General features: G+C 39.6%; 1 protein-coding gene across 10 annotated transcripts in view; it reads right to left on the minus strand.

Moving 5' to 3' along the window:
• Positions 1–25225, minus strand: part of APP (amyloid beta precursor protein) — a 323444-nt gene that overhangs the window by 175396 nt on the left and 122823 nt on the right. For all 10 annotated transcript variants that reach the window (XM_005289303.4, XM_065576464.1, XM_065576485.1 and 7 more), the window contains exons 4-5: positions 5158–5270; positions 3359–3552 (exon numbers count right to left, since the gene is read on the minus strand). In XM_005289303.4, coding sequence (XP_005289360.4) covers positions 3359–3552; positions 5158–5270 — 307 coding nt within the window. The remainder of the gene's footprint in view (positions 1–3358; positions 3553–5157; positions 5271–25225) is intronic.

Below are 25225 nucleotides of genomic sequence, written 5' to 3' on the forward strand. Positions count from 1 at the left end.
AAGGAACACTGTAAATGTAAGGTTACTGACTTATGGTGAAACTACATGGAGCTAAGTAAACATTCCAAACAAAGAAAACTGCTTTAGTGGTATAAAAACATTAGTTTAGTGGTATAGCAAGCAATATCAGCATCCCTCCCTATTGACTTAAAACTAAGATTGGCAATCCAAAATTTGATAACAATTTCTAATGTTACATGTTAGTAGTCAGATACTGTCACATAATATATTATATGATTCATGTTTGTTATTCTATCAAGCATACAGCATTTAAACTTACTCATGTTCAAAGTGGGAAATCCTATTTTTGTAACTTGATATCAAGGATACTCTAATTTTTGATGCAAAAGGACTCATTAATCATTTCTATGAGTGTATTTTTTGGCTTCAAGGCAGAGGAGGGACTGGATGCAGCTTGAGGATTGAAGAACCAGCAAATGAAACTAGTGAATTCGTTTATAAGAATTGCAAATTGTCGAGCTCTTCATCTTAATTAAAGTTCAACTACTTCGTAAAAGCAACGTGGCCTTTTCAGATTTGCTGAAGGTATTTCTATATGAAAAAAAGCTTTTACTATTCACTTGGAATTTCAGGATTGGATTCAAATGTAACTCCAGTTGATGCTCTAATAGGATATTAGTTTTCTGAAGTCATCCTTGACCTGCTCAATTTAGAATTTGAATTGCTTTATGAGTAGATTCTGTATGCTTCCCCAGTGACAAACATGAACAATTGAAACAAATGGATAATTCAGATTGCTTTATATACATCCCTCATAATTGCTGTTAATTGCTGTAACGTGCACCATTATGAGAACATTTTTATTTCATATTTTTAGATATCTTCGACCAGACATATTAAAGGAGAATATTTCGTTTTTGCAAATTTCTCCATCTTTATATAGGAAGAAAATAATTTGAGGGTTGCAAATATTTTTCATTCTTAGCCCACATTTTCAACAACTTGAAACCCAATCAGCAATGCATAAACCAAATATACAGAAATTACAAAACGATGCTGTGAGAGCTGGCCTATAAACCTCCTCGAAAGTGAGTTTCTATTGCTACACTTTGGCTGTTAGATGTACTCATTAAGAAAAATCAAATATTCCAAGACTGAAGATGTCTCCCTCCCTAGATGGGGCCAAAAGCAGGGGCCTTGATACTACTCTTTTGTGACAAGGAATCAGAGAAAAGACCTTAATTTGGTTTATCTAATCCATCCCCTTGCAATTAAAGACCTGTTCCCTGCAACAGCTTTTTTAGTACTGTGTTCAACCTAGTGTTCAGTGTTCTCCATGATATGGCTTCTGCTCTTTCCCCAAAAGACATTTCCACAATTGAATACATCTTCTTGTTAAAGATTTCCCTGATATTCAGTCTAATTTTTCATTGTCCTAATGTCATTGCATTGCCAATATTAGCCCATTACTCCTAGTTAGAGTCATTTATCTCCATCCTTCATCTTTACATCCCTGAAACACTTGTACGCTAATGTTTCCATTTTAGCCATTGCTAAGGCAAACTATATACATTTAGCATTTTTAATCTTGCCATATAAATTTATCCACTCTGCCCCTAATCATTTTTGTTGTTCTTCTCGGAACTCCCTCCAGTCTCCCAGGCTCGTCCTGGTTCTAAGGTGCTGTGAAATGAATGCAGAAGATGAAATTAAATGAAAAGGAATTAATCAGCCAATTTCCCCTTTCTAAAAATTGACACTACCAACATCTAAACTCTGCACTTCCTGACTTAATCTAGCATGCTGTGATGTTTGGTCAAATACAGAATCATGACCCTGGATTTTAGTTTAGTAAAGGAGGGTAACTTTCATTGTATTTTAAAATTAATTCCCCAGAGATATTTAAGATTTGAATAGAACTGTACTCAGCTCTCACTTACACCTGTATAACCCTAATGCAGTTAGTAGGCTACCATGAAAAAGGCCATATCAACCTGGGATACCCAGTTACAGTATGATCATACCCCAAGCTTAATCCAGCACCCCTTTCGTATGTTTAGATGATGCTAAATTGTTAAAGGAACGAAGGTATAGCCATGTTCTTTCCCCACGTACACAGGCAAAACCAGTCCATATTGTAACATGGTCGCTGCGCAATTGTCTTGCAAAGTGACTCCCCTAACATCAGAGGCTCGTTCACCTGCACATCTACCAATGTGATATATGCCATCATGTGCCAGCAATGCCCCTCTGCCATGTACATTGGCCAAACCGGACAGTCTCTACGCAAAAGAATTAATGGACACAAATCTGACATCAGGAATCATAATACTCAAAAACCAGTGGGAGAACACTTTAACCTGTCTGGTCATTCTATGACAGATCTGCGGGTGGCTATCTTAAAACAGAAAAACTTCAAAAACAGACTCCAACGAGAGACTGCTGAGCTGGAATTGATATGCAAACTAGACACAATCAACTCAGGATTAAATAAGGACTGGGAATGGCTGAGCCATTACAAACATTGAATCTATCTCCCCTTGTAAGTATTCTCACACTTGCTTCTTATCAAACTGTCTGTACTGAGCTATCTTGATTATCACTTCAAAAGTTTTTTTCTCTTACTTAATTGGCCTCTTAGAGTTGGTAAGACAACTCCCACCTGTTCATGCTCTCTGTATGTGTGTATATATATCTCCTCAATATATGTTTCACTCTATATGCATCCGAAGAAGTGGGTTGTAGCCCACGAAAGCTTATGCTCTAATAAATTTGTTAGTCTCTAAGGTGTCACAAGTACTCCTGTTCCCCTAACATAGTTGCAACTGTAATGCAGACAGTGTCTAGTAAAGAAAAATATGTCTTGTCATTGTGTGGCCATTTAAATAGATTTTTGAAAATACCTTTCAATTCATAATTAAAAGGGATGCTGCCAGCTTGAAAGTCTTCTTACTGTGTCACTAACACCTATGTTAATAAAACTAAAAAGGGGGTTTTAAAACACCTCACTTATCACTAATTGGGTTGGCTATGCATTTTTTGCAGTTCACTCAGCTTGCCAATGAAAGCTTCCCACGTAGCCTGTTTCAATTTTTGGTTGTCATATGCTTGCATGATATAGTGTTGGGTTGCAAATTTTGCAAGGGAATGTTTACAGTCCAACAAGATATTTTTCATTGCATTTAAAAAAAACAATTAAAACATTATAAACCTTATGGTTTTGTAAAAATCAAAAACATATTAAAACCCAGACATTTTGGGTCACTTCAAATGTTTCAAACAATGAAAAGATCCATCAAGTGTGCTCATATCAAAGACTCTGCTGCTAACTTTTAGTCTTTCCAAACAAATTTCTGACAATTTTCAGTAAACCAGAAAGGGGAAACACCACTCTTACCTTCCATCTGCATAATCTGCATCCGCACCTCCCCACCAGACATCGGAATCGTCTTCCTCAGCGTCAGCTGAATCAACATTGTCACTTTCATCTGCTAATGGACAGCAAACAAACTCCACACCACGGAACTTGTCAATTCCACAGGGCAGCAGCATACCGTAATCATGCAGATTCATACTCTTTTCACTACAGGACTACAAAAATAAAGAGAACAGTGACAACATTGTTACACAGTGAGCTGGCCAAGGAAAAGTTGGCATAGATGTTAAGAAAATAATAAAAGTCTGTGTACAGCCTGAGAAAATTAGAGTTAGCTTGTTAATTGATCTCTCAACTATTGTGACTGATAAATTCATTCAGCGTGGGAACATGGGCACCCAACCACAGTCTAGTATTTTAGGCAACAAGCTTTTCCTTCTCATCAACTCTTCTCCTTGCCAAAAGAGTTCATCCCCTCACATATACCTGACAAATCCTACATCCTCTTACCTAGAACTACTTTGAGGGTTTGCTTTTGCTGTGCACAATTAACCACTGGAGAGTGACAGTTTGCCCTGCCTATGTAATAGTGCTATTGAAGAGGAGATCAACACCTAACGCACTTGATACATTGAGGTTTGATTCCTCGTTTAGTATGGTACCTTCTAGCCATATTGGAAAAGTGTTAATTATGCATCACTTAAGAGGTTGCACAAAACACTTAAAAGACAAAACCACACAGAACATCTGGAAAAGAAGAAAACATTTAAATGTTTTCACCCCTCAGCATGTCATTGTGAGCTGATGATATTACAGGGTCCAACAGACTTCCAGGAGGGTCCATGCAAAATGGTAATTTGCAACTCTAAACTCTTGTCAGTTTACCTTTAAGAAGACATATACCTACAAAGACTAAGATATCATTTGGATGCATGACACCTACAAAATTAAGTTTTAGATGGTCTTTAATAAAATGTCAGTGAGTTGTAAAATCATATGTTCTGTGCTTTGTATCAGTTTTACACATTGTCCTCACAAGTTTCCTTGTCCTCTCTCTCTCTCTCCTATTTCTTTCCCATCCCCCTTCTTGACCTCATTTGTTGCAACATCTCTGAGATTAGATTGTAAATTCTTTGAGGCCGGAGTCATGTCTTAATTCTGTCAAGCACTTAGCACAAAATTATACTACTACTACTACAAGTGAGTGAGTCAAGCATTAAAGGTGATTAAAAGGAATTAAGAGAGCTTAATACAGCCATGTACGATGTGGGACAAAAGTTTATGGAAATAGATGTTCTTATTTTCCAAGCACGGAGGAGTGACATTACAGATGTAATCTTAGTTCTTCAACAGAAGAGCAATGTTAAGTCAACCTGATAAGTCAACCTTCACAAACACTGGAACTTGCATAAAAAAAATCAGGAGTGTTCAAATTTGAGAATATGGTATAAAACAACAACAATATGAAAATTCAAACATCAACTCTACATGACACATCAAGTTACAAAATAATACTGTTTATGAATCAAAATAAACTTAACAGAACTTTTCCTGGTTTTCTCCTAATTAAAAGCACCAATTCACCACCCAGCAATAAATATTTACAAATACAACTGTGTCCTCACCATTTTCAAAGAATCATAGAATATCAGGGTTGGAAGGGACCTCAGGAGGTCATCTAGTCCAACCCCCTGCTCAAAGCAGGACCAATCCCCCAATTTTCTCTATAACAACACTATTGTAATTAGATGCATCCCAGGAAAGTGATACAACTTGAAAGAAAGATGGCTAGAAATGTCAAGATAAATTATATACTGTACCTCTTTAGCAACAGTGTGCCAGTGCAGGTGAGTTTCACATATATCCATCCTTTCCTGGTGGAGGAACTTGCACTTATCTGGCACCAGAAGGGCATCACTCACAAACTCACCAACTGGAAGAAAACAATATGAAGTCTTCATTTCACTCATGATTTCAGTCTCCGAATTTTTGTTGTTAAAACTTAACAGTAAAGAAGTCAACCTCCAACTAATAGAGGCTAATGAGAAAGTTTCCCTGACAGACAGGTTACTCAATACTTCCCCACTATAAGGATTCTTTAACTTTCTATTGACGAATGTGGTACCAGTACCTTCCAGAGAGTCAGGATACTCTCTGGTCTAATCCAGCGTGGCAATTCCTATGTTCCTAATACAACATCTCCAGGACCGAAGACTTCAATGGTCTTTACCATTAAGTTAGTGTTTGCTGTGACCTGGCTATCTGACAAACATTAAAACATGAATCTGAAGAATATTGGAATATATTTACATTCTTTACATCCAGAACAAATTTGACACCAAATCACCATTCCAAAATCATTCTAAAGATTTTAGTAAATGACAGGGCATTGTTATTGTGTAGCTTTAAAAAAAAAAAAAAAAAAAAAAATATTTTAGTCCCTTTTCAGCTTAACTCAGTTTCACCAGCAGGATAGCACACAGGTTAACTGAGAAGGTTAATGGTACTCTGAAACAACATCATAACAACACACTGAGATCATCTGATTGTCAGCTCTGTATACCAAGTTAATGCGTGATCACTGCCTCTCTCTTGAGCACTATACCTTAATTAGCCAGGAGGGATCCACCTGCTGTACAATTAAAGAGTGTTGAAAAACACACTCGGGAATAAATGTCTACAGTGCTGGTGTTTACGATTATGGGGGAAATATGATGAACAACATGATTTATTGCACTGCAATCATAATTTTGTAGTAATTCTGGCATTGCAGTTTTTTTTTTTAAGTTACAAACATGGAGATATTGGACAAATAACTAGCAGGAATCTGTCAGAGAACTGATATACTCTATTGTATGGATGTTGTCTGGACAGTAGGAAGACGAAGTTACCTACCTTGGTATCTGGAGAGTCTTTGAGATGTGTCACCCCTATCTGCATTCCACTGTGGGTACACCTGCACGCCATGCGCCTGGAGCTGGAGCATTTTGAAAGCGGTGTCTGTTGGTGTGCACAGGCACTCTCGCCCTCTTGTGCCTCTGTCTAAGGCAATAAAGGGTGAGGCAGTGCACTTGCCTCTCCAGTTCCTTCTCTACCGGGAATCCAAAAGATGAACTGAAGAAGAGGGGAAGTAGGGTAGGAAGTGGAATGCAGACAGGGACCAAATATCTCTAAGAGCTTCCAGTAACAAAGGTGAGTAACTTCTTCGTTCAGTGCTGGTCCCTATGTGTATTCCACTATAGGTGGCTGACAAGCAATACTTAAGTAGGAGGAGGGGTGCGAGGATGCAGATGACAGAGCCAAATGAACGACTACCATTCCAAAGGATGCCTCAGCAGAGGAGACCTGAACTAAACCTTAATGCCTCGCAAACATGTGGATGGAACTCCATGTGAGCTGCTTTGCTGATATCAAGTAAAGGTACTTCTTGAAGCAACGCCATAGATGTTGCTTGAGCACTTATGGAATGGGCCCTTACCCCATGAGATGGGGGAGGAAGATCAGACAGCTTATACTATTAAGTTAGTGTATGCTGATAGCAGAGCAAAATAAAGCCTGAGATCCACTTAGAGATTCTTTGGGAGGATATAGCTTGACTCCAGACTCTTTCTGCTATGGCAACGAATAGTCTAGGAAACCTTTTTGATTGATTTTGTGGTCAACAGCAAAATGTCTGCTGGCACTTTCTGGGTCTCTAGAAGATAGTCTGATGTGACTACTGGTGCACCTGTTCCACAGACTGCTTCCGCACACTGTGGGATGCATCTCGTTCCTCCCTGTTTGTTGATGTAAAAGATGGTCATGATATTGTCTGACATCATGCGGGCACTGCAATCGTGAATAAAAGGAGAAAGGCTTTGCAAACCCTTTGAACTGCTCGCAATTCCAAAATACTGGACAGCATTCTGGACTCTTGAAATGTCCAGGTGCCCTGCACTGTATGGTTGCCCAAGTCAGTTCCCCAGTCCAACAGGGAAGTGACTGTAACAGTTGTCCTATCCGATGGGGTAGCAAGGAAGGAAACGCCCAAGTATACATGGTGAGGATTCTTCTACCATACCAGAGATGATAGTACTTTGGCAAAACAGCTATTATGGTGCTCATGGACTCCTGGTTTGGTGAATACACTTTTTGAAACCTATTCATTGGCAGGTAAGGGCTTGCTGTGATTGAATTTAAGGATGTCCTGATGAAGTCTAAATCTGCGCCGGGGTGAAGATGGAGTTTTCGGTGTTTACACTCCCCCTCAAGTAGGAGAGGAGTTGCATCATTGCCAAAGTCCAACTGCAGCCTCATGGCCTTTTCTACTGGATGCTTTCTGAGGCAAAGTTTCCACCCCTCTCAGAGAACGATTGGCATATACTGCACTTTGCTTCGATGTGAGGTTCTCCAAGGCAGTATAAGCAGCACTGATGGTTATCATTGACTGAGAAGTAGCACAGGCACAAATTTAAGCCAGGAGTGGTAGGCATAGTACTGTACTGAAACACGGTCTGGGGGTGTATAGGGGGCTCCCCAGGTCAGGGAGGTGAACTAATTACAAAACATTTAAAACTATTATATAAAACTATAAATCCTAACGTCTTCTAAAATCTATTTACAGATACATTTCATATAGGTGTGTGTGTGCGCGTAGATAAAGGAATAAAGATGAAGCTCCAGATATTAGAGGTTGCAACCCAGACTATGTGATGGTAAGAAGGAACTGGAGAGGTGGTCACCCATTCCACCCTTTATATCCTCAGTCAGGGGCAAAAAGAGGATGAGGGAGCATGTGCAGACCAACAGATACTGCTTTCAAAATTCTTCAGCTCTGGCACATGGAGTGCATGGGTACCCACAGTGGAATACAAATAGGGACCAGCACTCAAAGAAGAATACATGATTCAAGTGGCATGAGTTTATCTGCTCCCTGAAGCATACTTGTTTCTAGCAACCTCCAAGAAAATTAAAGTACTCACATTTCAAATGAATGAACAAAAATGGTCCAGTGCTTACATGTTGAAATAATGGTTAAATGAGTTATAATGAAGTAATTATATGTTTATTATTAGGCAAGGAAACGTGCTGGCTACTGACTCTGTGCTGGCTCTTGAGAATTACTTATTGATTTAAAAAGTCTGCTTTAAAAATTAACTAACAGGGAAAGTTTTTCAATATCACACTTCAGCAAAAGGAGTGTGCCTCCATTTGCTAATGATCGATGATATTTGTAGTCCAACTGATTTTTTTCTCCTGTATTCGATGCTAGTGATTTTAAGTCATTAAAAGCCAAAGTCAGCAAATTTCTGGGGGGGAGGGGGGGGGAATGGATTTTATCACCCCAGTGTGCCACACCATAATGCTTGCAATTTACTTACAATAATAACAAAAACCCCACAGGGATAGATTATTACTCTGCATTCACAATGAGTTTGTGAGCTCCGTGGCCTCATGGAACCGATAAGACACAAACATTTGTAGCTGCTGTGCAGCACATTCAGCCTCTGCTGAATGGTGCCGAAGTGAGATAGAGGTAACAGTCTCTCTGGCCAGTGACTTATAAGGAAGCAGGGAACTGAATCATAGAATCACAGAAATGTAGGACTGCAAGGGACCTCGATGTGTCATCTAGTCCAGTCACCTGCACAAAGGCAGGACCAATATTTTGACCATCCCTAACAGGTGTTTGTCTGCCCTATTCATTACTTTCTGTCCTGTCCTCAGTGGACAATTTATCACCCTCTCCTCTTTATAACAACTTTTACATGCTTGAACACTATCATCACGTCCTCCTCTCCCCCCAGTGTTATCTCCAAACGAAACAAACCCATTTTTTCCAATCTCTCCTAATTTTTTAGACCTTAAAGCATTTCTCTTACTCTACTCTGGACATTTTCCAATTTGTTCACATCCTTCCAGAACTGGACACAATATTTCAGTGGAGGCCTTATCAGTGCTGAGTAGAGCGGAAGAATTACTTCTTGTGTCTTGCTTACAACACTCCTGCTAATACATCTCAGAATGGTGTCCACTTTTTTTGCAACAGTTTAACACTGTTGACGCATATTTTGTTTGTGATCCACTATAAACCCCAGATCCTTCTCTGCAGAACTTCTTCCTAGGCAGTCATTTTCCATTTGTGTAATTGATAATCAATTTGTCTTTTTCTTATGACTCATCATTGGTCAAATCAAGCAAGGCAACAATGGCACTTCTAGAACTGAGAGGCAAAGAACTGGACTACAGAGGTGTGATTTTCACTAATCACATCCCTAACCCACAGCGGGATTGTTAGTTTAAAGCACTGAAGATGATGCAGGTTGGAACACTTTAGAGCTATGTTCCACCTATTTATCAATGGCTGAATTAGTAGTATGCAGTATACTACCATCTAAATGAAGCTATGGGTTACATCTTCTGAGGTTGAATACTATGCTGTTCACTGCACTTTAGATTCCTGAAAGCTGCACTACAAAGAAGAGCTGCTGGACCACTAACTCAGGGCAATGCTGGGTAGGGAGAAATGCCCTGGCCTCAGGAAAGGACAGAAGTTTACACAGTGCTTTACAAAAAGGGATTGAGACATACTCCATGCCCCTGAAGAGATAAAGGACATTTTTATAAAGTTATATTTAAATAAAAATCCAAGAAGAATGAGATTTTTTAACATTGACATATGACCAGATTCACCCTTAGTGTAACTCACCTAAAGTCAAAAAAGTTACACAAGGAGCGTGGTTGAGCCACAGTGTCAGAGTACAGAAAATTATAGGCTTCAATTAACAAATGTATCTTGATAGGATATAAAATTGATTTACCTTAAATGCTGACTCTAATTGTACTGTCATTCTTAATCACTAAATTCCTCCAACATAATTTTGCAAATCATACACATTAAATAGTACCATTTTCCATGCATCCTATGATGGCACAAGATGCATGAGGACAGCTTGTCCTGTGCATGGGACACACAAGAAATCAGGTGAGTTACACCCTCGGGAAATAAAAGGAAATAGATTATAAGCTCTTTGGGGCAGGGATTATGTCTGTCTCTATGTCAGTAGAGAGTCTAGCACAACACAACCCCAATTTTGACCCAGGGCTCTGTGTTCTACCGTATATAAATAATGATCATTCATCTTTTTGAGAAGCCCCAATACCTGATACCACATTTTTATTTTTAGGCCTTTGTCCCCAGAATTTTGTAAGTTTTAATGCATAATCAAGGGGGCAACATCTGCCTCAATGAAATAATGAACTATAGAAAGTGTGTAATGTGTACTTACGACAGAAAAGAGAAACAAAACCTAATGAAGTGGTAGGCAGCAGCCAATAGCTCAGTTAGTCTAAAACGGGTGCAACTGAGCCTTAAGTCTCATGTACTCAAGGGATGCTGCCAAAAAGTGTCCAACAATCCTTTCTAGTCATAAAATATCCTGTTACGTAACTGTATAAAACTGGGCTATTCTCCTTGGCCCTTTTTTCACTCCAAGTAATGCTTCAATCATAGCTGTAAATGGGAATTTCTGCTCACTTTGATACTTTTCTGCTTGACTGCATTTGATAATGAAAACGTCTGTTCCCTCTTTTTCAGATAGAATGCAAGTGTCATTCAGATTTTACACACCATGCAAATAGAGAATGCATTTGTTTAGATGCAAAACCATTTAAATATGCTTCATTACAAGGTCTGGCACTTTTACAGATGCATCAGTTAAAAATCATTTTAAAGCACTGCAGCATCTAACGGTGGTTCATATAGGCTTTAAATACATTTGCTTTTCTAGGGTTTTTTTTTTTCTTCCCTTCTTTAAAGGGAAATGGCATCTTATATCTGACCTTGCAGTGAAATGCCCTCCTTTCTCCCTCTCACTTATTAACAATGTCCATTACCCCAACCTCATGTTCCAAGTCATCAGAGCAAGGTTACCTGAAAATCTTCCATTTAGTTTGGACTCTCCAGGTCATAACTGATGTGATAATCAAGTTTTCTTATAGTGGTCCAAAAATGCTGCACCACAAATCAAGGTGCGCCTCTCAAACATGATACATGGCAAAACAACCCAAATCTGGTTGCAAAATCAACCACTCCAGAATTAGGAAATGTCAGAACTAAGGTTTTTCTTTCTGAAGTCCCCCATCTCATTCACTACACATCTTCCAACTTCAGCAACAAATGAGGCAGGGGTCCTACAGGCAACAGGCACCCTCTAATTCACCCTGATGAATGAGTCAGGAGATTGCAGAAAAAGAAAAGACCATCTAGCTATTAAAGTAGTTGAATGTCACCCTGGAAAATTGGTTACTAACCCTACCACTGCCAAAGCGTTCCTGTGTGCTGATATCACACTAAACCAGGGGTTGGCAATGTTTGGCACGCGGCTCACCAGGGTAAGCACCCTGGCGGGCCGGGCCAGTTTATTTACCTGCTGACGCGGCAGGTTCGGCCGATCATGGCCCCCACTCGCTGCGGTTCACCGTCCTGGGCCAATGGGGGCGGCGAGAAACTGCAGCCAGCACATCCCTCGCCCGCGCCACTTCCCGCCGCCCCCATTGGCCCGGGACGGCGAACCGCGGCCAGTGGCGGCCGCGATCAGCCAAACCTGCCGCGTCAGCAGGTAAATAAACTGGCCCGGCCTGCTAGGGTGCTTACCCTGGTGAGCCGCGTGCCAAACCTTGCCCACCCCTGCACTAAACCAAACCTTTTCCCCCTCCCCCCCGATCTTGTCCCCAAGTTCCTGCCTCCATCCTTTCTCCCTGCACTCCTCACCTCTCTGCATTCCAGCCAGGGTTGTTTCCTCCTTCTCCATGCTGCCTGAGTGCCAGCACTGAGACTACAAGAAAATCTCCCTTCTCTCAGTTACAGTGCCACAGCATACCCAGTCACTGGAGAGTCCTGCATGGGGCATGCTCTACTGTGCAGTTGAAACAAATGGCAATGAGTTTGATCCATCACAAAAATAAGAAAGATAACCAATTCACAGCTAGATTGGCAAAGATAGTTTGTGTAGTATAAAAACGCAGAATAAAACTAAGTTTAATGGAATTCTACACACCCCGGTGAAACAGACAATATTAGAAGCAACATGGTAATGAATTAATTGAAAGAAGGAGGGTCAAGAATGAAGATTTTAGAACAAGCATTTGAAGGTACATATTACAGTGTAAACCTCTGGAACGTCAAACCCAGCATTCCAGCCAGCTAACTAGCTACCATTAACCAACTGACAAGGACCCCTAATAAACAAAATACTGCATCACCATAATACCAGCATATTCATTCATCTTCCCTTCTCATACAACAGTGCGTGTTCCAGCGAGGCAGGGTGTAGTACATTTTGCTGCCACCTAGCAAGTGTTGGTTCTTTCCAAATCTCTAAGATATTGTTGTTGTGCTGCCCCACAGGAATCAGTGACCTCACAGAAGTCTCCCCATCTATATGCAGCTCACCCTATCTGTTAAATTGTAGAAGCCCCCAATCGATGTAAGCTACTGAACAAAATGGTTATCTAAGAGTAACAGCCAAAGACTGTATTCGCTTTGAATTGTGTATGGTGCTATGAGCTGAGTAGTCATTTTTATATACAAATTTCCACATAAAAGATACTGTATTACTAAAAGAAAATGAATATTTCCAACATACCTCTGAACAGCATACTAACCCACAGAATCCTCCCTACCAGCACTACAAAAAAAAGGATTCTGCGTGGACTCCTCCGGACGGTCAAAACAACAGACTGGATTTCTACATAGATTGCTTCCGTCGACGTGCAAAGGCTGAAATTGTGGAAAAGCAACATCACTTGCCACATAACCTCAGCCATGCAGAACACAACGCCATCTACAGCCTCAGAAACAACCCTGACATCATAATCAAAAAGGCTGACAAAGGAGGTGCTGTCGTCATCATGAATAAATTGGAATATGACCAGAAGGCTGCTAGATACCTCTCTAACACCACATTCTACAGGCCATTATCCTCTGATCCCACTGAGGATTACCTAAAGAAACTACACCATCTGCTAAAAAAACTCCCTGACAAAGCACAGGAACAAATCTGTACAGACACATGCCTAGAACCCTGACCAGGGGTATTCTATTTGCTACCCAAGATCCATAAACCTGGATATCCTGGACGCCCCATCATCTCAGGCATTGGCACCCTAACATCAGGCTTGTCTGGTTATGTAGACTCTCTCCTCAGACCCTACGCTACCAGCACTCCCAGCTATCTTCGAGACACCACTGACTTCCTGAGGAAACTACAATCCATCGGTGATCTTCCAGAAAACACCATCCTGGCCACTATGGACGTAGAAGCCCTCTACACCAATATTCCACACAAAGATGGACTACAAGCTATCAGGAACAGTATCCCCGATAATGTCACAGCTAACCTGGTGGCTGAACTTTGTGATTTTGTCCTCACCCACAACTATTTCACATTTGGGGACAATATATACCTTCAAGTCAGCGGCACTGCTATGGGTACCTGCATGGCCCCACAATATGCCAACATTTTTATGGCTGACTTAGAACAACGCTTCCTTAGCTTTCGTCCCCTAACGCCCCTACTCTACTTGCGCTACATTGATGACATCTTCATCATCTGGACCCATGGAAAAGAAGCCCTTGAGGAATTTCACCATGATTTCAATAATTTCCATCCCACCATCAACCTCAGCCTAGATCAATCCACACAAGCGGTCCATTTCCTGGACACTACTGTGCTAATAAGCGATGGTCACATCAATACCACCCTATACCGGAAACCTACTGACCGCTACACTTACCTACATGCCTCCAGCTTCCATCCAGGACACACCACACGATCCATTGTCTACAGCCAAGCTCTAAGATATAACCGCATTTGCTCCAATCCCTCGGATAGAGACAAGCACCTACAAGATCTCTAGCAAGCATTCTTAAAACTACAATACCCACCTGCTGAAGTGAAAAAACAGATTGACAGAGCCAGACGAGTACCCAGAAGTCACCTCCTACAAGACAGGCCCAACAAAGAAAATAACAGAACACCACTAGCTGTCACCTTCAGCCCCCAACTAAAACCTCTCCAGCGCATCATCAGAGATCTACAACCTATCCTGAAAGATGATCCTTTACTCTCACAGATCTTGGGAGACAGACCTGTCCTCGCTTACAGACAACCCCCCAACCTAAAGCAAATACTCACCAGCAACCACACATCACTGAACAAAACCACTAACCCAGGAACCTATCCTTGTAACAAACCCCGATGTCAACTCTGTCCACATATCTATTCCAGTGACATCATCATAGGACCTAATCACATCAGCCATACCATCAGGGGCTCGTTCACCTGCACATCTACCAATGTGATATATGCCATCATGTGCCAGCAATGCCCCTCTGCCATGTACATTGGCCAAACCGGACAGTCTCTACGCAAAAGAATTAATGGACACAAATCTGACATCAGGAATCAAAATACTCAAAAACCAGTGGGAGAACACTTTAACCTGTCTGGTCATTCAGTGACAGACCTGCGGGTGGCTATATTACAACAGAAAAACTTCAAAAACAGACTCCAACGAGAAACTGCTGAGCTAGAATTGATATGCAAACTAGACACAATCAACTCCGGTTTGAATAAGGACTGGGAATGGCTGAGCCATTACAAACATTGAATCTATCTCCCCTTGTAAGTATTCTCACACTTGTTATCTAACTGTCTGTACTGGGCTAGCTTGATTATCACTTCAAAATTTTTTTTTCTCTTAATTAATTGGCCTCTCAGAGGTGGTAAGACAACTCCCACCTGTTTATGCTCTCTGTATGTGTGTATATATATCTCCTCAATATATGTTCCATTCTATATGCATCCGAAGAAGTGGGCTGTAGTCCACGAAAGCTTATGCTCTAATAAATTTGTTAGTCTCTAAGGTGCCACAAGTACTCCTGTTCTTTTTTTAAAAGAAAATGATACTTCATATACATATGTCACCTGAGCTTGTGAAAGCACAAAATCCAGGCTTCCATAGAATACCTGCATTGAAATACTCAATTTTACAAATCTCCACAATCTTACAAATCTCAATCTAATTCAGACAGACAATGGCACTGCATGGATTTTTCTAAACCCCCTGTCAAAGACCTGCTCCTGTTTCAGATGAAATCAGTAACAAAACTCTAACTGATTTCAGTAAGAGCAGAACATGAAGATTGTGACAAACTGGTAATTAAGAGTTAATAAGTGAGTGGCAAGCATAATTAAGTTAATTTGCTTAAGTGACATCCTTAATTCGACTGATGTATAAAGTTTTGCCTGTGTATATAAATCATTTAAAAGACAGGAAACATGCTGTGACACTGCACCCCATATTCTTCATAGTGGTATTATTTATGATATGATTATAATGCATTTTGTACAAGATAATTCATGTCAGGTGTCATTGGAAAAGTTCTGATTTGCTGAATATCATTATCCTATTTTTATGCATGTATCATTTTTGTATCTGAAGTTAAGAATAGTGACTATGTATCTATTTCACATGTAGTCACACCTTGCTGACACCCACTAGGCAAGATGCTTCCAGTCTAAATAGCTGGTTGTGAAGGGCCCACTCAGGGCAATGGGCCATTAGGGAAAACAATAGGCCTTAAGAGAAGCTTATCCCTCACCTGGTGAGCCTCCCTGTGGACATTTCAGGCAGCTTGAAAGTAATGGCTGCTATGACTCTGCAAGGGTATGTGATCAGTCCACATGACTCTGGACTCCATTTTGGGTACCTGTATTTTCCCCACAAACTGGGCTGGGAACTGAGTTTAGAACAAAGGGTTCCCACCATATGCTAAAGCTATACAAGGCAGGGAGTGACATCATCTGAGAGAAGACCTGAAAAAAAGGACTGGGAACTGGGGTGGGGATCCCAAACTTCAAAGCAAGTGTTGCTTGGCCCTTAAGAAACTGCAAGCCTGCTTGTATCATCAGCCAGGGTGAGAATTTGCTAATTCATATCCTATCTTTCTAGTATTTTAGGCTTAGTTTGCGATTTTATTTATTTACTAGGTAATCTGCTTTGATCTGTTTGCTATCATTTATAATCATTTAAAATCGATCTTTTTGTAGTTAATAAACTTGTTTGTGTGTTAATCTAACCCAGTGTGACTTTGAAAGTGTCTGGTAAAAATCTCAGCTTGGTTTAACACAAGCATATTCCTCTCCACATTGAGGAAGGGGTGAACTTATTAATATCAGATCCCTGTGCAGTGCAAGACAGTATAATTTTGGGTTTATACTCCCAAGGGGGGGGTGCATGCCTGGGGACCTGGGAAACTGTCTGGTATCTGCTGTTGAACTCAAGTAGCCTAGTTTGTGTGAGCATTGGGTGATAACAGAGCCTGTGGCTGCGTCCCCAACCCAGCTGCGTGTTGGAGCTGGTTCCCACAGCTCCGAGGCTGCACCCCAGGTGCATCACACATGCTTTTTAGATTTACCCTCATCTTCCCAAATTTAAAACAGGAAAATAAAGCATTTCCTTTAAAACACTACCTTTTGCATATTAACTACAACTAGGTGAACCTACTGCAAAAGCTAACTTGCAGGGGGACTTGAAATCAGTACTGAGAATCCCATCACTGGCTTGTGGTTATGGGACATATGAAACTGAGGTAGAGATCCTATGGCAGGTATTTTGGAAGGTAGGGAATTTGTGTTCTTCTATAGTATAAAAAGTCACTGTAAGTGGTAGCTTGAAGACTCCATTTCATTATAAAGAGAAAATATATGCAAAAACTATTGGAAAAAAAACATACTGAACCATTAAAGTGAAAGAAAAAAATATTTCCTGCAAAGCATGCAAGATCAGACAACAGAGAAAAAAGTATGCACTGTTCATATATTTGACTTGATCTATTTTTCTACCTTCTGCATAGAAACTGCCCCTCGTCCCAAAAAACTGTCATTATTGCAGAGGTCAGATTAATTTGCCCAGATAAACTCTCAATAAATTGGTATGACTCAATTTTCCTTTGACCTAAATACAATGATCTAATCACAATTAGGGTAGATTTAAATATTTTGCACAGCAAGAACGAATTTAATGTTAGACCCTACAGGAACTACTGTATCATGCAAGATATTAGTGTAAGAAGGAAACAGTCCCCAGAAATCTTCCTCCTCAACCATTACCACATAATTTTTGTTGCCATGTGTCTGCGTGTGTGTGTATATCTATCTATATCTATATAAATCCAACCACCCACCCACCCAGGAACTATTTTTGAACTGTCAACTCAGGAGTTCCACAATGAGTAAAGGACTAGACCTAGAATCCCAGACCTGTAGACATAATTCAGTGAAAAATAAATAAAAAAATAAGATCAGATGCACACTGAAAAAATACTTGAGCAAAGTAAACTATAAAACACTTGAGCAGATTAAGCAATTTGTTTCTGTTTTTGCATATTTTAAGGTCTTAATCAAAATTGAAATAGTTCACATTAACCTTTGCTTTAAATCTTCTAGGTCCACCTATTTTCCTTGAGCAAATTTTACTTTATACCAGTGATATTCAGACTCAGGCTCGCAAACCACAAGTGGCTCTTTAATATGTCTCCTGCTACTCTTTGCAGCACATGATAATAAAACACTGTGTGATTTAGTTATTAACCAATCAGAATGCTTTTACTAGGTTATTAACCATTTGTAGTTGATCAGTCATTTTGCTGTGAGAATACTATATATATATATATATATATATATATATATATATATATATATATATATATATATATATTCTCAAATATATATGTATTTATATACTCTCAAAATAGTAAATGAAGCAATATATATATATATTTATTGCTTCATTTGAGAAGTATATACTCTCAAAATAGTAAATGAATTATATATATATAATATTGCTTCATTTACTATTTTGAGAGAGAGAGAGAAAAAATGAAACAATTATATATATAAATAGTAAATGAAACAATGAATTCTCACTACTGTGGTTCTTTTGGGTAATGCTGATCACTAATTTGGCTCCTGAACCACTGAGTTCAGAGTATCACTGATTTATACCATAATTTTGTCCCTTAATTAGTCATTAGAAAAGTCTTCTAAATCATAGGGGTTTTGTTTTCCTCCCAACTAAGAGGTTTAAACCATTATTTATTATAAATAAGCTTGGAGGTCTGTAAACAAGTCCAAGAATTTTAAGTTAGTTCCATTTAACTCTATAGCAAACTAAAACTGAAATGTAAATGTGATACCAATCTCACATTCATTAACACATGTGGAAAGATTAATTTTATGTTTGATCTGAATAGAAAAAATCTCCAAGTTATGAAGATATTAATTTTTACAACGTAGATTAGTTGGTATTGTCGTATGCAGCATAAATGTGCAAACTTAAAAAGAACTAGCACCCAACAACCAATTTGCCATCAACAACCTAATTTTTTCAAATGAATATTGTAAAATAAAATTTTTCTTCTGTCTGTAACTAATGTAAGTAAGAACGTTCCATTGTCATTAACCCAAAGGGATAAACAGGTGATAACACTAATCTGATGTACACTTCAGCCTGAGTTATAGCTACAGTTGAGGGGTTTAAACTTTTTTTTTTTTTTTTTTTTTTTCTTCTTCAAGTTTTGTACTTTTTTTTATTATAATAATTGCAGCCTGCTCTGTTGCTGGTTGAAAAAAGCGTCAGATGTCGGAAGAAGATTAAAATATGTCAAAATTCTTTGCAGGGCTTATTTTAATTTTTGATGAAAAATTTCATTGAAAAAAAATCATGGTTCAGAAAAATGTTGCTTACAGTGAAAATGAAAAAGCATGTGAGTTAAAGTTCTCTTTTCTTTGTCACAAGACCAATATTTACAAGAAAAAATAAAGCCAATACTTTTTTTTAGAATATCTATTTCATATGAAAGCTTGTATTTACAGTGATTCAAAGACCTGAACTTCTATATTACATGAAGCTGCTATAGGGTGACCATCTTTTCAAAAGGCAAAAGCAGGACACATGCAGGGACTCATGGTGGGGGGGGGGGTGAGGAAAAGAGGACACGAAGGACTAAGGCCCACCTCAGCCCGCCACTGGGTAGAGGCTGGCGTCACCCCTGAGCCTCAGCCAAGTGCGGAGCAACACCACAGGGAATCCAGGACCTATATAATTTTCAATTTAAATTATGCATTCTGTAAATTTACTAGGAGTAAGAAATTTTTTTAAAATAGCTATGTTGAATACAAAATGTCTCCTGATACACAGAAGTTTTATTTTACACTACTTCTTCATGGGAAAGCTTTTACTAACAGTTATTTAAAACCCCAAAACAACAAATAGAATTGTTTTTGTGCCTAAAATGGGCGCGGGAAGAGGAAGGGAGAGGAGAATTAAGGGGAGAAGTGTTGTAGCATGTTTGACCTTCAAATGTCAACATACTCCTCCTGCAAAGATCTTGTTTATGCAATCGTAAAGTGCTGTATCTTTCCCTAGGGACAAATGCTGAGCATAGCGATCAGTTCAGCAGTGAGATGGCAGGTGCCATCATAATACAGTTTTATGGAAATCAGCCTAGAATAGTTGCATTATAATATGTGTCATTTCAATAATGGAAATACTGCCTAGTTTAGCATATTGGACATAGTTCCACACCCTCCTGTTGTTTTGGTGCTTTCAAAGACAGGACTTGGTGATCACAAAAGCTGAATGTGTCTTATAGCTGAATGACTTCCATTACTTCTGTAGAGAACAGCCGGGCAGTACTGCTATGTCTTTCTTTGCTACTTGTGGGCAGTTTATCCAGACAACAAATAAATTCTGTCACTTTGTGCTGTCACATCACTAAGTACTGGTTTTATAAAACCTTTATCATAAAGGGCAACGTGGGCTTCATAAGAAATCCCTTTCCATACAGAAAATTAACTGGGCTCTCTCTTACACGCACAGAGTTAACTTGGCAATGTGATTGCAGGAGGACAGATGACTTCTTGGAAACAAACACTGCAAAAAACTATACTGTCCACTGAAAAAGGTAAAGTCCTAAATCTTCTTGGGAGCAGCACGATTTACACGTTTATGAACAAATGTCCAAATTTTGCTCACACAAGGAAGGAAACCTCCTGTTCTCTTATATGTGCCATGGGTGGAATTCAGGACATCATGTTTCTGTGCAAGGTCAAGGTCAAACAACAATATCATGGTAATGTGTACTTTGAAGGCGGCAATCTCTCTGCACTATTATCACCATTTCACAGACGGGGATATATTTGTCTACCTACCTTAAAGAGGCAATGGGAAGATTAGTTAGTTTGTGCGTATACAGTTCTTTGAAAATGAAAAAACAATATATTCAGCATGGGCTGTATAAGACATTAGATTTTTTGTTTTGTTTTATCTCAAATATGGTAAATTAAGCACCATTTTACTATAAGTATTGGTTGGAGATGAAATGTATTCTAAGTGAAAAGTCAGCCTGGAATATGGGCGGAAGTATTGTTGCATGGAAGAATCCCAGGTCTGGAAAGCACATGAGGTTTTAAATTTACAGCAGTGAGGCTTAGACACATTGGAGAAGTAAACATAATGGGCTCCCTGGGCAAGGAAGTGAGCAATCGATTACACTGCTCTACAGCCAAAATGCTTCTGAAATAAATGTAGTCAAACTTTACTAATTCTAGGTCACTGAGAACGAAAATGATGCTTAAAATTGTTGACTGGCTCTAGTTTCCAAGATATGCTATTGGGTCAGTATATACAACCCTTGACTTGGGAATGGCGGAGGATAAGTTATAAAGGGAAGGGATCTCAATTTAAACCAGAAATGACTAAAATACATCTTTGACTGGATCTATGAATAAATCTATGACTGGGTTTGGACAGTACTTGCTTTTTAGGCAAAACAATGAATGATGCAATCATACATGATATGAATTGCATCATGTTATTCCTAGAAGTCATGGATGATGCAATCCTAACGAAGCTTTACATCACTCTGCTGAACAAATTGCCCTATATCAGCTCTAGAAATCATACAGTGTCGTGCTCTCTTATTTGTCAGTGTTTGATTTTGGAAAGGGACACATTTCTGTTTAGCCAAAGTGAGCAGAGCAGTGAGCGACGAGCACGGCGAGCGATTTCACCAGGACATTGCAACAATGGAGAAACGCTATCAGGGCAAATGGAGCCCATCAATGTTTGCAGACTATTGCGGGACAGTGACAAGAGATGCTCCATTTAATGAATACAAGAGACAAGCCAAGAAGCACCCAGTAGACACTGAATAGGACTAAACTATGTACATAATAGTTTTTTGCCTTTTGTTTCATAATACATTTTATTTATAACACCCTTTTGCTGATTTTTAAAGTGTTACATAAACAGGACAGGTGAAATATCATGTAAAGCAACCATAAACACATGAAAAGACCTAGGTTTACAATTTATGATTAAAACTCTACTATCTACACAATAGACATAGACATAAAATGTAAAAACTTAAATATCTTAGAAATAGTAGCCAATCAGTTGTTTTAATTGTCATATTTGAATTCAGCACATCAAAATACATAATAAATAGCACATTTTATCTCTGAAGCAGACGACTTCTCAAAAATTGTAGACCAGTGTTATTTAATGTGTAACACTGACATCCCTGGGTGGATCCTGGGAAGTGGGGATCAAACCTGCAACTTCTGCATCTTAATGCATGAACCTCGATGTAAGAACCTGCAGGACTAGAATCTGGAACTATAGAGGTTCTGGGCTGCTGCTATCTCTGCATTGCCACTTGAGGCATAGCCTGAGGTCCCTCAGGAGGACCCTGTGAAGCTAGGCTGGGCAAAAAGTACCACCCAGCAAGGCCTGAGTGGTGCTCCCTCACAGTCCACTGATTGGCTGATACCAGTATTTAAACCAGGAAGCCACCTGAGGAACAGTCTGAGCAACACCATAGACTGCCTGCTTCTTCTCCAGACCCTGTTTGCGACAGACCTCAGACTGGTTTCTGATCCTGGTTTGTCCTCGACTTTGCTATTCAATTGCTGTCTATAACTTGGTGCCCGACTTCCTGGTATCCTGACCTGGCTCGACTCCAACCCTGCTATCTGTCTGCTGCCTATAACTTGGTGCCCAACCCTGACTTCCTGGCATTCTGACCCAGCTCCCTCCTGACCCGGCTGTTCGTCTTCAGATCACAACTTAGCAGCTGACTAGGGCAAGCCAGCCGCCCAAAGCCTGGCCCTGACACTCATACAAAAAGTTCATTTTCTATTTCCCTCCCACATACAAATTCCAAATGACACTCTCATTCAGTGGCGATCAAATAATGAACATGTTAAATGGTCCCAAAGTCAAACAAACAAAAAATCTTATTTCACAGCTAGATTTAATAGAGGAAAGCACATTTCTATTCACATGCCACAGCTTTAAAAACACAGAGCGTAACATATAAGTCTCCCTACAAGTCTATAGAAATACAATCTTAATAGCATTCAATTGTGAACAAGAGTCTCAGACTTAAATTCCATCTATTGCTCCTAAAGAATAATTTTTCTTCAGCTTTCAAAACTCCAGTTCTTAAGCACACCCCATTGAACATTTCAATATGTTGTTCCTGAGTTGTTTACTGGTGATGACTATGAATCAGCACTTCATCATTTTCTGCACAACTGTGAAATACTGGTATGAATCTATCCATGATTTTGGGTGTAATGAAGTGATTTCCATAGCTTCATCTACTTGTTAATTTTCTCTGCAAGAAGTATTACCATTCTGGCTTGGATTTTTTTTTTTTTAATGAATTGTAATATAGGATTTCATGCATAGGAAGAATGGTGGCAGTGCTTTTTGTCTTGACTGTAAGATAATGATCTCAAAATAAGCACAAAAAAAGAGATGTGATATAATTTTCAGCAGCACCAATGTCCAAGACTACATAGGGCAGAGACAACAGGGGAAAAAGGTTATTTGCTCCTGAAGGATGGAGCCATTCCTTCATAGGGGGCTGTGGTAATAATGAGTTTGCCCGTCACCGGGAATACAGCAGCAAAAGTACTTACTTTAGGGACATGAAGAGGATTCCAAACTATTTTTCAGTGGAAAGGGGAAATTAAAACCTGAATAAAAAAATCTCTCATGATTCCACCTGAAGTGGAAATGGGTGAACATTTTTTGGCACACTGTACAAGAAAAAGCCCTCTGACATTGTAATTATGTATTATGGAAAACACATCTGACCAAGGACATAGAAAAAATAGTATGTAATCATGTGATTAGAGACTATCATAATACATATGCATGAGGGGGCCAAATGAAGTTTGCACAGACATTCTTAATTCTGGCATTTCTTAACTTTGAGCACTGGACTTTGCAACCTTAATGTTCTCTTAATATAAGGGTTGTAGGCAAGTAATATTTACTCATCGAGGATTGTAGAAAAGCAAGAACACACAAAAACCTTCATACATCATCAGAGTTTCTGTGAAAGTCATTCTGAGGCACTGGAAGAATTCATCCCAACTAAATATTAGCCCTACTAACAAATTTATCATCACACAGCTTTTATATATTTGAATAAGCTGTGTGACTATAAACTACAACACAAACTTATAATTATGCAATTCATATTGACTTAATCCAATTTAGTTCAAGAAATCATTAACTGGATTCCCACATATCCACGAAACCCTCCAATCCATTATTCTTCAAGCATATAAATTGTATCCTTTCCCTTTCAAATTTCAATGCCATAACTATGGACTATATCCAGTTTTCAATATTTACTTGGAAGGAATTCTTTTAGTATCTCACAGCACATTTTCACAACTACTGGGATCAAGATATGAGTGTTTTGTGGATTGTGACTTGTTCTGCAATATTTGGTGATGTAAATCTTACTACAGATACCAGCTATCTCAATGTCAAAAGAGGCATGTGTATTATACTCATATACATATCAACTATAAATCATATATATGTCTCTTTTTCCTCCTTTGTATTTCCATTATATAAAAATTTAATAAAAGTTTATATTTATTCTTAATCATACATGAATGTACATTTACCTGTCAATTACCATTTATTTTTCTATGACAGAGGCTACACACAACACTTCAGGGAAGTATTTAAACACATGCTTAGCTTTAAGCACGTGACTAAAGCACATGCTTAAGTATTTTGCTGAACAGGAATGCACCTAAGCACATACTTGCTGAACTGAGGCCATAAAAGCTTACTGCAAATAATTCAGTAGAGAGAACACAGATGTTGGAAACTCTGGTTTCAAGGTGCTGGGAAAATATCCAGTCCAATGAGTCAATCAGTGCAGCTCTGGACTGAGAGTCAGGAAAAGATGCCTCAGAACTGAAACATTTTTAACATTTGGCATATGAAGATAGTGTCAAAAGACACTGCTGCTGCAAGAGACTCCTACATTTAATAGGCCTGGGGGAATTCTATACCACTGCGCAATGCAGAATTTGTACAGAATTCCACGCCCCCCGCCAAATTGGGGCTGCAGAGCCGCTGGCCACCAGTAGGAGCCGCTGGCTCTCAGTGAGGGGAGCGCCCAGCCTGGAAAGGATGGAGGCTCTGCATGCTCTGGCTGCCCGGCTTGATCCTCATTCTCCCGGGGACAGGAGTGTGCCCTAGAGATCCAGCTCTGGCAAACGGTAAGGAAGGGCAGGGTTGCACCACCAGCGGGACAGTAAAGAAGCTGGAGGGAGTAAAGCATCTGGGGCTGTTTGTGTCAGGGGGTGCCCCGTGGCTGGGCTCTGGAGGGGTGTGCCCCACAGCTGGGCTCTGTGAGGAGGGGAGTGCAGGTGTCTGGGCTCTGGGGGCCCCATGCAGCCCCATCCAGCACCCCCCAACTGGAACTGGGTTGTTGTAGCAGCTTCTTTAACTCTCTACTCC

The sequence above is a fragment of the Chrysemys picta genome, chromosome 1, assembly GCF_011386835.1.
Source record: "Chrysemys picta bellii isolate R12L10 chromosome 1, ASM1138683v2, whole genome shotgun sequence".
NCBI classification, from domain to species: Eukaryota; Metazoa; Chordata; order Testudines; family Emydidae; genus Chrysemys; species Chrysemys picta.